This window comes from Pterocles gutturalis, unplaced genomic scaffold, assembly GCF_000699245.1.
Source record: "Pterocles gutturalis isolate BGI_N339 unplaced genomic scaffold, ASM69924v1 scaffold9689, whole genome shotgun sequence".
NCBI lineage: Eukaryota > Metazoa > Chordata > Aves > Pterocliformes > Pteroclidae > Pterocles > Pterocles gutturalis.
In genome coordinates, this window is record NW_010130669.1 from 70,158 (window position 1) to 87,694 (window position 17,537).

Sequence of the window (17,537 nt, forward strand, 5' to 3'; positions counted from 1 at the left end):
AACCCAAGTGTCCGTTCTGCAGCATTCATGTTACCTTGGATTGACATTTCTCTGGTTTAGGTCATTCTCTCTCCCCATACAGTGTTTAGCAATCCTCGGATGTAATAAGAATAGATATAGACTAGAGATAAAAATTAACAGGGAAAACTTTTGCCTCCAAAATTCAAAAAGATGACAGATAACAGAATAGAAAAATCCTGGATGTCAGAACTTTTTTTCTTCTCTAAAGAGTTATATTTTAAGAGATGAGGTCAACAGCCCTCTAGTACATATTATTTTATTATATTCTTTGACAAAAATCGGCAGCAGTAAAGAACAGCTTGTTCCACAAACCCTGTTCCTCCCTGCCCACCTGCTGTCAGCATGCTCTTCCCCTTTCCTTGTGGCACTTTTTCACTACCTTCAGCTTGCCCGTCTGTATTTCCTTTGGACCTGGCTCCTCTAGAGCCGGGGGGTTCCCTGTGGTTTGCTTGGGGATGGCCACTGAGTATGTTGGACATCAGGCTGGGGGTGCACACCAGGATTTGGCATCAGTGAAATGACTTTACGTCCACTAACTAACCCTGGGACAACCTCTCACTGCCCCGTGGTGTGAAAGGACAGGCAGCCACACTCTTGACCCACAGCTGTCGGGCTCTCCAGGCTCCACTTGGCTCACACTTTTGCTGTTTTGACAGTCATCTACTTCTGCTGAGGGTAGGTAAAGTGAAAAAATCCCTTTGCAGGCCACATATGGGTGTGCCAGGGACTATACGCAAGCCACTCTGGCTCCAGGAGGGAGCTTGTCCCCTGTCCCTGCTGCTGCGCTGGTGGGTCACAGCCTCATGGAGTGACTCTGGCCAGGACCTCACAGCATCACTTTTGAGATTTGGACCTGGGGAGCAGCTATGTGCTGCCATGGCTCACATCACACCTCTGCTCCCGAGGTGGGAGCGTGGCAAAATGCAGAGCAGCGAGGCAGGAGAGAGAAGGATGCTGAGGGAAAAGGGCTTGTGCTGCCCAGCACACAGCACGGGAAGAATGACAACTATTGTGAGACTTCTCAATGGCTTATTTGGCATTATTCCCAGTGCTGCTTTTGCATTTAATACCCACTTCTGGGTATCTAATAGAAAAAGAAGGCAAAAGCATGAGGCTGGATGTAGGAAAAAGAGAGACAACAGCACTAGCTCAAGGGAGGACTAAATTCAGATCATTTCAAGCTTCGGCATTTCAAAAAAAAAAACCAACTCAACTAGAGTTGTTCAAAATGGGGAATGTATTTTTCCTCATGACATGGAAATGACCATAATGTTTGGTAAATGCTTCTTTTATTTAACAATTTAAACCAAAAATTAAAAAAGCTGACACCTTCAAAATATTTAAAATATTTAAAATGAAGTAGTTAAAATATTTTGTCACATTACCAGTGACAGGTCATTGCTGTGACACAAAAGTGCTTTTAAAAGGACTCCATAAGAAAATCACTGTTCAGAATTTCAGGCTGGTGTTACTCAACCTGTCTCTTCTACTTCCTCCTTGTAATGTTGACGGTAGTTTTGATTTCAGTGGAGGTGTTGGGATCCTGAGTAGCCCAAAGAAAGACTTAAGATTAGGAATTTGCCTTTCAGGAGGGATACATTTACAGATGAAACAAGATGTAAAGGAATACTTTTAAGATACTACCATGGTGTAAAAGCCTTATGGTCCCAATGACCGCAATGGCAGGAGAACAGAACCTTTAACTTCCCACCAAAGTTTTCCTGGCTTTAGGGAGATGGTCTAACCTTTATAAACATAGGCTGGTTTTAGAGCAGTTTTCAGCTGATTGAGGAGTTATGTAATTGCACCAATTACATCCCATTACATAATTAGAGTAAATAAGTAATAATATAATTAGGTGCTGTAATTATGTAGTTATGACAGGTAGCACTAATGCTGATAAAATCCATTATGAAACTTGCTAAGAACTGTGGACAGAGGACATGAGAACAAAACTTTCAGGGCTTCGTTTGCTAAAGCCCTTCATTCTTCCAATGGGCAAAATAATTAATTTAATTACTATGCCAATAGCCTTTTATCTTTGCAAATGAATGGAAGCACAAATCATAGGCTAATTCATAACTCTCCGTTTTGCTGCAAAAAATTCAGTAACTAATCACCCACATTTTTTTGCCTCCATTTATCTATTTACAGCTACCAAAGCTTAGGTGAAATCTGCGTGTACAAATTCTACCTCTAGAAAGAGAAGTCTAAAAATTTGGACATTAACCTTCGCTGTTCCAGTTATCACATTAAACTGTCTCCTCTGACAAATGGACACAAGGAACATTCAAAGATTGCCCTATCAATGTAATACAAGTTATGTGCATATCTCCAGGTTTGCCAGGGATGGTATTTCTGGTCAAATGGGTCAGATAAGAAGTTTTTTTCCTGCAGGAATGAAAATTCAATAGGGGAACCATTCATGCAGCTTCTCAGTGCAAATGTAAGGCATGTAGCTGGCTTTTCAAACTTCTGTCTTTTTGGATATTGTATAATACTTGTCTGACTACATAAAAGAGGCCTGGATAACAAACAAATAATAAACCCTACTGCCCTGATTTAATATTTATTAATATTTCACCCAGTAACTGATATAAGATAGTGTGCAAGAAGAATGGGCATCACTGGAAGATCTGAAGTGCTTTATTACCACCAACATCTCCATAAAGCAACTGTCTGAAAAGCTAGAAGTGTATAAACTGTGTGTTGTTTTACAGTACATTTTATGGTTGATGCTTCTTTCTAAAAAGAAAAAAAAAAAGAAAAAATAATACCTTGCTTTATGAAAGTTGGATAGCTACTGATTACTTCTGTCACTGCTCATAGCAGTATGCTAAGCACTGAAGCAAATACAGAGCTGCTGAGAAAATGAAAATCACAGGGAATGTTAGGACTTTGCAGCCAATGTCCACAGTCCAGGGGAAGAAAGCAAAAGAAATCCTCTGCCCCAAGGTCTTTTGAGGCCAGAAACATTCAAGATAATGGGAATGCCTTGAAACAAGCCACTCCTGGAACAGAAGTACAAGTGAACTTGGAAACCTGCAAAAATATTGCCTTGGAGTGAGGGGTGTATACAACATCACCTGCAAGTTTCTTTCCCCCTCTTGAACTGGAAAACTAGGAAGTAAAGTTAGATGCTTAATTCCCATCCCTTTTGGCACCCTGCCTTTCAAATAATATTCCAAAACAAGAAAACCATAGTATTCCTGTTTTTTTCCAGTTTTGCTATCAGCCAGCCTTTGAAACAGATGCTTCACTGCTGGACAAATGACAAATAAAAAAGACTGAGAATCATAATATTTTTGGGTCCTGATGGGTCTGGGCAATGGAGAAAATAGACTATAAGAAATTGCAGACATTTTCCCTGGTGCTTAGTTAATAACGATAACCATTCCAATGTTACTTTTTGCAAGTAGTACTTTTCAAGACAGTACTAGACAAGTACAAATAATAATTGATTCCTAATCACAGCTGCAGGTGTATTGAGGATGATACTTGAAGCTAAATTCTACTTTCTGTCAAAGAAGTTACTGCAGCATGCTCCAAAATTTTGAGCTACATGTATTTAAGGATAGATCTGAGCCTTGAAGATTGGATTTGGGTAGAAATTCTCTCTAAGTAATCCAGCCATGAAAACACAGAATTTGGGTTTGATCCATTACAGCTACAGAAGCAGCCATAAAAGGCATACCTAATCATAATAAAAATGAAACTAGTAGCGTTAAGAGAGCTTTTTCAGGAGTATGATTCATGGAGTTTTTTCAGCCGTACTCCGTATCACCTGAAATACAAAATCTCATTCTACCTTGTCCTCTTCAAAGAGGTCCTGACACTGCCCTGTTCTTCCAGCCACCCTGTTTTTATAAATATTTGTCGCATTCCCATACACTCCAGTGAGCCTCATTTGGCAATGAGTCTGTTCTACTGGCAAGCCCCACTTCCCTTGTGAAATGTTAGTTTGAAGTCTGCCTCTCTTGTGCCAGATCCTAACCAGAACCTGGTCTCTTACCAGGGACTTGGTCACCTCTCCCAGCATCACAAGAACGGTTGCTCAGCTTTCAGCCTGTCACAAAGTCTCCATCAGCTTCTATCTCTGTCTTCATGGCAAAAACCATACTCAGGCTTGATTTCTGCATGGAATGTAGTACATCTCACATGCTTGTAATGTAATTTCATTTCTATTATGCTGTGTTTGAAACACACCAAACATGTTATGCTACATCAGCTCATACGGCTGACAACTGCAAAACTACCTCCAAGCTTTTTCCTTTTACTCTTCTTTTGGTCATAAACAAAGCTGTATCACTAGATCTCCTCTTCCAGTTGAATATCATACTTCCAGAGTACTCTACTCTTCCAGTCAGATTATTTTCTTTCATTTCTTAATATTCCCAGTACCATGTGGTATACAGTAATCTCTCCGGCTCCAAGAGAAAGAGTCCTTTTTTGTTCACTTAAGCAGTTCCAATTGCTTCTGCTACGCAGCACTAGTATTTCTGCAGCACACCTTCCCTAGATTTTGTACTGGGGAATTTAAACTCCACAAAGATATAATTACTAATTCAACACCAGCCATTTGTTGTTTGTTCAAATAATTGTTTCTCTTTTTTTCCCCCCACTCCTCCATTCCCTCTTCCATTCCAGGTAAGCTTTACACTTTTAGGTCCATATGTACCTTTCCCAATGTCCAGAACACTATTAACTTTCTATATACCCACGCAAAAAACAAGCTCTCCTTCAGAGGGCTAATAATCCCAAAATCTTGATTACCACTAACCACTTAAACCACCAGCATTCTGCCACAGAGAAACAGGGGCTCTGAGAAATCTGCTCAGTACTTGAGGTCGCATGTGTTTTGGTGCTTTTCTGTTAATAATTTAGATATCCAAACAGGAGTTCCCACTGTTAATGCAAATGTAAAATACATTAGTGAATTACATCAGAAAAGTCAAACCACTGCTGCCACAGGATGAATACACTTACTATGAATATTAATGCATCCCTTGGAATTAACATTAATACTTAACATACATCCTTGCAATGTTTAAAATCATACAAACATTGCAGGGAGAGGAAGAGGAGTAGAGAAGGAATAGACAATTGAGACAAGCCCTAGAGTCTTGGATGTTATAGATTCCACGAACTAAAGTGCATTTCTGAGATAAGCTAAAATATTTTCCCATGTAAGAGGACAACTTGCCACTACGAATAATTTGTTGTAATGGAACAGAGGACACAAACTTTTGTTTTAGTTTTTGTGTCTCGCCCATCATACCGCAGAAGTGTAGATCCATTACTGCCTAACACTCTAAATGTCCTGGGCTGGGCAATGAGACTTATGGTTCAAAACTTCCATGGACACAGGCTCTTCCTCCGTACCTGAGCACTGAATTACCATCACCTGCCACACCACCTTCCGGTGTGGTGGTAATAGCACTTACAATAGCTCCGTTTCACTGCAGCATTCAAGCATGCACAAGCCATTCCACTATTGTGAGTTGTTCAAGGTAAGCTCTGTGTAAGCTGGTGCAGCAGGTGGGAGTCATCTCTTCTAATTTTAGCCAGCTCCCAATTAGGCATCTTGTCTAAACTAAGCATTTAGGCTCTCAATGGAGTGAAAAAGGCAATGCCAGGGTGAGCCACCCCAGCTATCCTAGACACCTGTCTTAAGGCAGGGTAAATAACCCAGCTTTCTGCACTGACAGGCCAGGGAGCTGGGATCACTTTAAACCAGGTGTCTGACTTGAAGACAGCTAAGTTAAAGGAGAAGAATCTTCTCCTTGGCTAAACTAAGGCACCCAGTACTTCACTAGTGAGGTGGGGTAGTATGTATAATCAAAGGACTGATAAAGGATAACAGAGTAGATACTCGGTAAGAAATGTGGCTCCAGAAATGCATAAACAGCAAAGTCTGATGCACATTTGGTTACACCATCCTCTGGGATTCAGACATACACCAGCTCTGCACCACAGACCCTGGCATGGTCCCTGAGCTGTGCAATACCTGCCAAAAGCCCATGGGAAGAAAATGTTGCACCAGAATATCCAAACAGGTAGCAAGAACAGGTCCCTTGAACACTGTTCTTTGTGGAGCTGCTGTGGAATTCCTCAAATCTGAAGCCCCAAGGCAGGTAGTATTGCTAACCCACCCCTCTCTCTCACTGGAATGAACCCTCTTTGGCAAAAGGATGGAAATAAAATGTAATCAAACATCTCTCTGCCCCAGTGTCATCAAATTTCTCTCTCTGAATCCAAGTCATACTCTCATTGCTTCATGAGGCAGTTTCTGTAGCTCTTCAAATCCCTGCAGCAGCTCTTCCTGGTCTTTTGAATCGCTTGTTCAGAGCAGTCATAGGAGAAAAGCACTAGCCCTCAACACTGACCCTGTATTTCACTGATCAGCAGGAGATGTTATTTTTCTGGACAGCAGCCCAGAGATACTGGACAAAGCCGAAGCAGCAGCAGATGTTATGATGCATGCTCTTCTGCCCCTGGTTTGGCTAATGAGGCAGCAGAACCCCCAGAGCATGAGAGCACGAACGCCAAACCGGAGACTGTGGCCTGTGCCTTCATCTTTTTCATTATGTTTAAGACTAGGCTTTGTTGCAGACTGTCTAAGACACGTGAAAAGATCTTTAAAAATACAGATCGATGCCTCCTATTGTTCAGAGAGAGGGGAAAAGAAAGATATTCTCTGCTCTAGCTGCAAGGAGCATCTCTCAGGTGCATAAAGCACGTGCCCAGATTGACTTACCACAATCATTTGCGCCACATAGCTCTCCGGGCCAGTGTATTCAGTTGGATCTTTAACTTTGACAAGAACTATAAAGTACAAATAATGCCACATGTTGTGTTCTGACTTTATATGCTCCTCAAATGACACAGTCTTGTTATCAAATTTGTCTCTCTCCAGTCCTGCAAAAAGACATGAACATAATGCAAAAAAATAAACTTCAACATAAAAATACCCAAATCTGTTAAATATGCTAGAGAAAGGAACCTAACTTAATTTAAAGGATCATAAATTTGAAGGATCTTAATTTAAAAGCTATAACTGCATACAGTAACTGTCAGGCAAGAAATACCAGGCCAGAAGGGATTCCTGACAGAGTTCTTTCACCATAGCATTTATTCTCTTTTGTGATATTTCCTCTTAATAACAATAACAATATAATAAATATGTTACAATTTTACAGTGCCTTTTACGCTGAGGGCTATAAAGTGCTTTACAAGTGTTGGCTCTGATTCCTTCTAAATGTATACTGGTAAGCACACAGCATGCAATCTAGGTCCTGATCTTGCAAAGATTTATGCACACGTTTAGCATCAAGCATGTGAATAGCTCCACTTAAGCTGCGGTGGGATTGTTTGTGCACTTAAACCTAGCACCAAGGGTGAGTCTCTGCAGCTTTGTAGTCACACAGTCTTTATAGAGCTGTAGTCATACGACTTTTTTTTTTTTTTTTTTTTTCCCCTGCAATGGGTCAAATCTCTGAAGAAGAATATCACAGTGAGGAAGGACAGGATACACAAATGCTTGCCTCCCTGTTACAGCATTCCTCCCTGGATCTCTTGTGGAGCCTTCCACAGACACTGAAGCTGTTGTGCTCTGCACAACGTTCATCCCTGTCAGTACAACCATGGAAACAAGACCCAGCCTACAAAAAAAAAGGTATTTCTAATGTCCCCTAGGGGAGTGAAGGTCTGCCCCTCTTTGTGAGTGCACCTCAAAATAAGTGTGAGTTATCTGTGGGGTTTGTGGGGATTATTTTCATTTAATTCTTTTGTTCCCTGTTTCATATCACCTTCTGAAACAGGTGGATTTTGCTATTGTTATCCTGGAATGTACTGTGCCACGAAATAAAAAGCTGTGCTTTCATCTGCATCACACTTTGTGAAATAAAGTCAGAAGCTGCACCATCTCCATTGGTGGTGATGATGCGAGTGTGAGATATGGCTCTTCTCCCTCAGATCCTGGGTGGAGACTGTGAAGCCACCTCTTAGCAAAGCTAGCTTTTGACTCCTAAACCAAATCCTTTTCCTACTGAGAAAGAATAAATTTGGAAGCAAACTCTGATATTTTTGCAGACTTCCCTTGCAGAAGACAACTAGGTTCATGCGTTATTTATTGAGGAATAGTTAATTTTTTCTCCTTTAACCATCAAATGTCTCAATAGCTCAGTAACACTTACCACAGATGAAACAGGTTGTCTTTAGTATTTCCTCCTTTTTCTGCTTTTCACTCCTGAGATCAGCAAATGTATCAATGATGACACCAAAAATTAGGTTTAGAACAATAATTATGACAATGAAGTAAAATAGAAGATCATAAACAACTCGCGCAGCAAACAAGGGCTCCTGAAACAAATAAGGTTGCAATAAGATATAAAAATAGCACACTCTGAAATATTAAACATTTTCACATTAGCTCAAGCAAAGCTACACATCTTTCTTTTCATATGCCAAATTCTGCTAGCCTTACTCACATAAACAGAGGGACTACCTATGTGACTAAGCAAAGAAGATTTGGCTTCATGTGCTCTTATTGCTTTGGGACTCCTATTGTGCTTTATGTTGTTTCACACAGCACGAAGAAGAGACTAGCGTGTGTACCGGATGCAGTGTAGATGCATTAGTGTAGTGCTCGATTTAAGATAATTTCCTTGCCAGCACAGAAGCAGGGAGATGCAGTTTCTAGCACCCACTGAGAGCAATGATAACTCTTCTTAATACTGCCTTGTGGCATACAGGGACATGCTCATGATATGTCTTTGTGGAATACTCCAGACCAATGCCAAGCTTGCACGCTGAACAACTGGAACCAAGGGAGCATGCTTGTGTGATGCCAAGGCCAGGCTACTCTGCTCTGTGCCCAAGCAGGGCATGTTAATGGTTTTAGCTCTGTGCTAATGCAGTCATACGGCTGTAAGCTGGCTCAGAGTGGGCAGACCAAGCTTTTGTCTTTTGGGAACACAACATGCACATGCACACACACATGAAGTGCTCATATTCCCCATTTCATCACACTCTTGTTTTCACATCACAACTACTTTCCTTCTTGCAAAGGCTGGGCTGGACTCCCATTGACACCTCTAAAAATAGCAAAATTGTTCTGTAGCAAACAGGAGACAACACTCAGTGTAAGAAGGAGGAACACAAAACTCAAGTCCTTTTCTTCACAAAGATACTGAACTGGAAGTCACTGATTTTCTCAGTTTTCCACACATTCCTCGGGATAATAGTGCTACCCTTTATGAGGTGCTTTAATGTAGCTAGCCTTAGATAACTGCTAAGTGGCAAGGGCAATTTTTGAAGTCTGTTTTTACAGACTTCATGGGGATGGACTATGGTTTCTGTAGAACCTCCCAGTCTATGAGATAGGACGTAAATTCCTACTGCCAACACGAGGAACTCTTCCATCCAGATTTGAGTTATTTGTCTCTGGAGTCTTGCAAACCCCGCTGAGATCCCACTCGTGAATTTAATCCTTGTGTCATGGTGTGGGTCACCAAGCAAAATGGTGCTAGATTGCCTTAATTTACGATGTTCTTTTTCAACTTAAATAAAAATGCATAAAACCACCCAAATATTATGAGTAGTCCTTAAATGAATTGCATTTTGGAGGAACCTTCTGGGAGAAGACATATACCACAACACATGAAATTCTGTGACTTTGACATTAGTTGAGTACAAGTAAGCAATGAGACCTGTTCCAAGACAGATGCCACACTGAATTTCAGCTAAAAAGACACCTTATGTACTACAGTGGAAAGTCTTGACATACACTCATCAATCAATCAAACCCCTTCAAAAGTTTGCATTTATAATTCCTAGTGTAATAGAAGGGTGATCCAAACCAGCAAGACTTCTTAGCAGTGCTTGGAAGGTTACAATACGCTCCAGTTTTCCAGAAAGGGTAAACTACTAACTAGAGTTCTTTTCTTCAGTTATCATCATCACACCAAGCTTAGCTCTTCCCATTAAATATTCCACCTGGGATGTAAAAATTACACGGATAAATCAACTCTGTGACATTAGAGCAGACTACATACAAATACTGCCTATAACCTCCAAAAACTGACTTTGGCATTCATGAGATGCACAGCGAGTAATGCATTTCCTCAGCTAAAACACTTACATCTTTGGAAGGTTTTCTGAGCACGTCTCCCACACCACCACCATTTCGCAGGCCTTGGTTTAATACAGTCACAATGCACATGAGCAGGGTGTCACAGGTCCTTTCTATTCCATCCTCCTCCTCTTCACCTGCAAACAGGAGAGCAGCAGCTTTAGGAACCACAGCATCAAACGATCGGTCATCAAACAAGGCCAAAATTCTGTACTAGAGAAAGCAACTGCAATACACATCTGCCTTTCATATTCTTCAGCCGGAATTTCATGATCATCCCTACCTATTGCACATCGCTGCTGGTGACATACTTAGGCACATCAGGCATACTTAACCTGAAGAGAGACAGAGAAAATCCCAAGCAGTTCCCGCACCAGTAACTCTGTTAATGACCCAGAGCTGCTGTCTCCATTCACGTGAGTACCCCTTTTCCTTGCAAGTACTCCCACTGGTTTCACTATGACTGCTTTTCCAGTGGGCCTCCTAAGTGCACAGCTGACACATATAGGAGAAGCAATATAAAAACACAGAATTAGAAGCACATTCATAAAAGGATTGTCTTCCCGTGAAATCATTCCTCTACCTACTCATGTACAAGCCAAGTCATGTTAGCATTTCAAATCATTAAGGAGGGGCTGGCTTTTATACAAGTAAATCTGTCTATGATCTTTCCACTAGCTCATGTGCCCAAGCACAGGTCTGATATACATTAAACGAAAGACTCGCCTGGACCTCAGCTTGAAAACTTGGATTCTATTCTTATCTCTGCTGCAGAGCTGCTATGTGGTTTTGGCCGAGCCACAGAGGGTACTATTGTGCAGAAGAGATTTGAACGTGCAGAGGAGCTGGTCTGGAACACCAGTCCCCGGGGGAACTTCATCTGTCCCTGCCAGAATTCCTCCCACCACGTGCTCACCCCCATGCTGTGGCTGCATCAACAGCCTCTGTTTAAAGAGCCCTGCTTGAGTTGGTCCCTGCATCCTGCCAGCTTGCACTGAAGGGTCAGGACTGTGACTGCTGTTTCTCCTGCCTTCCTTTTTCTTCAGGGATACGTTTGCTTATGCGGTGAAGGCAGCGATTCTCACTTGGTTTGCTTCATGCACTTATTGTAACATAGTTTAATAAATAACAACATCGTGCTGCGATAGTTATTTTATAGCCCCAAACCACCCCATCTGGGGCACTGAGGTAGACTTTGATAAATTGAATTGACTGAAAGCACTCACACTACAGACAAGCAATTTGGATTTAAAACATGGGTTTCCAAATTGCGGTGTATGCGTCACGATTGGTATTTACAAAACGGAGCTGGTATCTGCTGCTTTTGCCACCACCGCTTTTGCTACGCAAGCAAATTAAATGAGAAAGAACTCCTGATTTAAGGAACTCTGAGTAAAAAGAAAAGCAAAAGCAGACATCAGGATAGACTTCCCTGTTAAACTATACGATCATTACAAACACTACTACCACTAATAAATCCAGATTTTCTTAAAAAATGCTTAAATATTGAAACTGAAATGACTGAAACAATAACACCTCTCTGTCTATGTCACATCTGGAAATTTTTTACTAGCACTGTGATCTTAGTCGCATCAATTCATCTCCTCTGCTTTTGTACCCTGCCTCTACTTCCTCCTTCCAAACATTACTCCATCATTTTTTTTGAAGCTAATACCTGTGCTTGAGAAGATGACTGTCCACAAGAGAGACTAAAAACCCTTATACAAGCCACAGCTTCTATTTCATTTAGGTAACTACAGAACAAGATTTTCACTTTCCACAAGACCAGGGTCAGGTGATGGAAACAGCAGATGGTCAGATTCTGGTGAATGGCAAGGATAAACCAGGGTTACAAACCAGAAGCTGCAACACCAGAGAGAGTTATCTGCTAGAAGCCCAAACTTGCAACTCTCCATGTCCACCAAGATGCAAATTTGGAGCAAGCCCATGCTTCAGAGAGACACAAGATACCGCTCATCAGCTGACTGGCACATGTTACAACACAGAGAATCAGCATCCCACATCGCACCCAGGAAAGCAAGCTCAGGTTGCTCTTTGCCAGAGAATCAGACAGCAGACAGCCCAAAGTTGGCAGAAACTTTCAGTGTAGTTATGTTCACTGTGGGGAGCCTGCAGACACCCTTATGTCTACTCTACTTCTACTCACAGATGTGGAGCAAAAAGAGCTACGTTCGGTCTGGGAGCCAGATAACTCTGCTGGCACATATTCTACCCCAGATAGTTTGTCCTGGTAGGTGCTCAGCAGCGCTCGTAGCCCAGACGCAGCCCCTGTTGATACAGACTATGCCCATACTACCAAAAGGAGTGGATATGTAGAGTGAATTGTTTCTAAGGACCCAATATCGACACTAATTGAGGTTCAGGGGGTTTTACTTGCAACCAGCTCCAGCCTGGTGAGTGGCCCATTAGTGGCTAGACAGCATTAGGTAGGCTGTCTTCTCCTTAATTTAATTCAAAAGTAACGTAGGTTAAGCACCAAGATCACCTCACAATGTTAATCACAGGGCAGTAAGTGGGATGAGAGGAAGATTTACTTCAAAAATCCTCATCTGATGGCCCACAGTTACTTGGCTGCTGGGCCTGATCTCTGACACAAGCACAGGCCGGGGAGACACGTGAGTGCCCACGTGGATCTATTTGGGCTTGCACACAGCAGCACCAGGCTTGGGAGTGGCATGAGACTTTGAAAACGTCCCCTTTTACAAAGAGATATCTGTGCACATTTCTAGCACAGGTCTTTATGGGCTGCAGAGCACAGAGACCCACACACTGTAGGATGTGAAGTTCCTTTAAGTGATTAAGCACTTCACCAAGCAAAGACTTAAATGATACGGAAATTTGGAGTGAAGAGTGGGAGACTCCAAGGGAGATGAGACAAAATATATTTATGCTGAGAGCTCAGTGCAGCAGTGAGGAAGCAGGCTGCAGACAGGATGCTCTCTGAGCCGAGCAGACCGGCACCCGAGTTAAGTCCCTCACCAGTATGAGCAATGACTGAGCAAACACTCAACTGGTGAAACTGAAGGAAGAAGCAGGGTCTCATCAGAACAAATGATCAGCAGTGACCTGATATGAAAAGCAACATATTTATGTCTCCACTCCAGACCTGAGATGCCATTGAGAACATGTAATATTTCCTACAGACAGCTGTTGACTTCTTCGTGCTGCTACAAGGTGAATGCCACCAAATCTCTGGCCTTTGTGTTCCACCACACTCACACTTTTGCCAGAAGCAAGACTGTTCCAGAAGACAGAAGGCAGAGCGCTACTTTTTGACAGGTGATTCTCTGGCTAAGATAAGCAAAACTGTTCTTGCTGAATGGTGTTTTTTTAATGTTACTGGATAAATAAAACTTTTCCATGAATAAGTGACGGTGCACTTAGATGTTTTTATAGTCCCTTTTCATTCTTGTTTAATTTTGAAGAAAGAGTATCCAAAAAAACAAGAAATGTGAGATTTCTACCATTTAAAAAGCTTGGCAAAAGCCACACTGTGTCTCTTTTTGACTGATTGATTACTCTGTGAATGCAGCAGCTTTGCCAATAGCTCTTAGACTGTTTTCTCTATCTAGTCAGACAGCTTCCCATGTTGTTTATGAGGCTCGTTTACACACCAGCTGGGGACAAGAAGCCTACTTTTATAGCCCTCTCCCTGAAACCTTTGATCCTAAAAACTCAAAAATCAGTAGTGGAAGAATAGAGCATGTGAAACAACGTTATGCTGGAACACAGGATAGGAAGAGACCACTTATGTTCTCTGTTTCAGGGCCTAGCAACCACAGGCAACCGTGGCAGTAAATATTTGAAGCCTGTAGACCATCCACTCTGCACACACCCACACTGCAGAGGCCACAACACACTAAAACATACTTAACATCTGCAGTGTAAGACCAACCACCACAACTAGATTGTACCACAGAAGGAGAGTAGGAGAAATGGACTAGCACCACCATCAAAGAAAGGTCCTTGTCCAGCAACGCATTTGGCCAATAAAACTCCCAAGTGACCTTGTAGCCTCAAACTACAGAAGAGGGGAAAGCACTGTCAGCTTGATCTAGGAAAACTTCCCTCCTGACCCAATATCTTGTAACTGTTATCTGGTACCTGGCCCAGCAGGACACACTGGTCAGACCTTTTTTTTTTAACTGAGCATAGTTAAAGTTGACAGGGTCCATCTGACATACAGATCAGATTCATAATGCAGGTGTCAAAGTAAAGGCAGGTGGATTCATCTGCTGAATCAGAGCAATTAAGCTCTTCATTTGCCACAAGCACAAAGCAACACAACTTACCTATTGCAAGCAAGGCTTGAAACAGCACATTGCATTTCCTTGCATTTGCTACAAGCAAAAAAATTACAGATGGACTGCTGCCTGTGCTTTGCTGAGCCACAGTAACTCATTAAGACATAGTAACTTGATCCTGGATCTGGAATCTTAAGTCTTTTACAACAAAAAAGCTTGCTGATATATGCTATGCCATTAACATCAACTTATGTAGCCCTAGATGGATGTAATAGTGGCTCACTGTGTGCCGGTGAGGATGCTGCAGATAAGAGGCAAGGCTTTTCTCTCAGCAGAGTCAGTTAGAAAGAAGCAACCTGTACATTCAAGCACAAATGAATCAGCAAGCTCTTTTAATAACAAAATTAATGTCAGTGCATTTGGAAGTCAGGTGTGGGAAGCACTCGCGTGAAAAGCAAGTTGCCAACTAAGCTCCAAGCCTTGCGGAAGTTGAGCACTTCCAATTTACAACAATGACCATCACTCTTCACACTAGCAAAAGCCTCCGCAATAATAACACACAAATCCCTCAGTTCTAATTGATCATCAGTTTGTGGGAACTTTTGTACTAACCTGGGTTAATAATTGGGATGCTTGCAGAACAGTTCTCTTTTGCACAGGCTCCCATCATTGTTGTGAGGGTTGTAGTGGGGACTTCACCAACACCTGTGGAAAAAGCAGGATATTGACAAAAAGACAGATACTGCATCGATAAAGAGTTTTAAATCATCATTTTCTGGAAGTGAATTATTGATTTGAAAAGTTGAGAAGAAAAAGCAGAACAAATTATACCACCAATTCCTCCTTCCTCAAACAATCTGCCTCAACAGCTCAAAGCAATCACAAGGAACAAAACCACAGTTTTATATTTACTGTATATCACAGCTATTCCCATTTCATCTCCTGAAATTAATGAATCTACATCAAATGCTGCTACTTCTGGTGAGAACAAAATATATTCAAAGCAAGAAACAACTGTCAGATATGAAAATAATGTCAGTTTTAAAACCATTAGATAAATTATTCACAAAAGCTGACAAGAAGGACACCAAGCTGATGCTCAGTTATCCTGCGTGTAGAATATTTAAGAGTTTTCAAGGATTACAACACAGTTTCATACTCATTTGTAAATATATATGGGTTTGTGTAAAACACTAATTTAAAATTCCCAAAGTGGGTAAATGTGTACATCAGTTTGATTCTATCAAACCAATTTTATCTTGTGCATCTTCAACAATTTTCTGCATTTCAAACCAGAGATACAAAAAGGTTTAACGAGGAAAAAAAAAAATGAAGGCAAAATCATACAACCAAAGTAACAGTCTAAGACAGAAAATATCCACTCTGACTTTCTCTTTGTGCTACCTTATAAAGAAAAAATTTAAAGCACTTGTCTTGGGATGCATAATTTTCCACCAGTGTATCGTCAGCATATTTTCTTGATGAGTTCTTGATCAGGAACGGCAATGTATAAAGCCAGCAAGAATATACCCACACCACAAAAATGTGCCAAGAACCCAACAGAAGAAACACAAGCACACAGAAACTACTGCATTGGACCACACCACTGCTGCGTGTAGTCTCACATCCACTCTTCTATGATGGCCACAATTACCTTTCAAAATGAAATTTCAGATCCTAAGTTCTGTCCCATAATGAACGGTAACTCAAATATAAGCCAACTTAGTCCTTTTAAGAGGATCAGCGGCAAAAAGAAATCTGTCAGGTTCCTTTTTTTTTCATATGGTATCGAAACAGCTATAAGGGTACATGAGTCTTGAAGCAGCTTTGCCTTGTTTGTGTGCTTTAGGTCCTGAAATTAAAAAAATCAGGAAAAGGCTGGCAAACACTGAGTGTACACAGTATAGGGTGGATCTCGCTAGTCATTCTGTGCTTGTGTACAGGTCTGAAGAGCTCAGCATTTGGGAAATTCATGCATCTGTGAATTTAATCACAAGCTATTCTTAGGTATTTCTATGCAGACAGTTGCTTCTCTGCCCATGCTCCCAGCAGGCTGGCTGGCAGCATATTCAAAGATCTCAACAGACCAGACCTGACTTTTTTTCTAGCAAAGCGTATTTGTAACTCTTTGTCCACATTGGGAGAATTATACTCTAACAGTGATGTTTGTGAAATACATACTGAATTTAAAAGATGATCCAGGAAATCACCTATCAGCTGAAGCGTGTATTCTGTAATAAATTTCTGCTGGACAAAGCTTAAAAAGTAATCAAATTGCTACATCTACTGAATGTGTTAAGATCACATGCTTCATTCAGTACACAGAAAATACTATGAGTTGCTTTTAAGGTGAGATGAGAATCAATAGAATCCACTTGGAGTTGCTCTTCCAAATATTTCCAAAATTTAGATTATTTTTTGTATTAGCATGAGTTAGGAAAGAACACGTAAAAAATCAAGTGCAAGTGTTAGATTTTAGTATTTCAACAGATAAACCTAGTCTAAAACAACCCTACACATTAAATTTTACCCAGAGCCTTAATTTAGTCATAAGGTATAATGGAGTTAGTTCTGCTCCCACAGATACAAATTAAAAACTTAAATTTCCTTAGAGAAAAGTTAGGTTAGACAGATAGCAAAGGTATATGTCAGAAGCAAATTCTATAAAAACCAATACCTGCAACAGGGGTCCTGATTTTCAACCTGTCGACCTCCATGATAAAGTCATCTTTCAAGAAGAGGAACCCAATAATGGAGAAGAGATAAACTAGGATGAGTGCCAGCACTGCAGTGAGGATAATGGAACGACCATTCCGGGTAACACTTTTTATCACATTTAGCAAAGTCTCCTCTCTGTACACCAGATCAAAGAGCTGGGAAAAGCAGAGAGTAGAGGAAAAAATGAATACAAATGAGGCAATATATAGATGCTACATAGGAAAACAATCTGAATTACCGAAACATACATCCCATCGTGTTCTAAATTCTCAGCTTCATAAACTCACAATTCACACTGATTTCAGTGGGTGCTGGGCATGCTCATAGGAGAAAACCCAGCACAGAACTTTAAATTTTAAGATACATTATAGCAAAAAAAAAAAAAAAAAAAAAGCCACAAA

The 17,537-nt window shown here is 41.1% G+C and overlaps 1 protein-coding gene across 1 annotated transcript in view; it reads right to left on the reverse strand.

Annotated features, from left to right (window-relative positions):
• ITPR2 (inositol 1,4,5-trisphosphate receptor, type 2) overlaps nt 1-17,537 on the reverse strand; it is a gene marked incomplete at its 5' end in the record, with an annotated part of 66,450 nt that overhangs the window by 16,376 nt on the left and 32,537 nt on the right. The window contains 6 exon segments of the mRNA XM_010080295.1: nt 6,779-6,939; nt 8,217-8,382; nt 10,163-10,290; nt 13,789-13,791; nt 15,031-15,123; nt 17,096-17,291. Coding sequence (XP_010078597.1) covers nt 6,779-6,939; nt 8,217-8,382; nt 10,163-10,290; nt 13,789-13,791; nt 15,031-15,123; nt 17,096-17,291 — 747 coding nt within the window.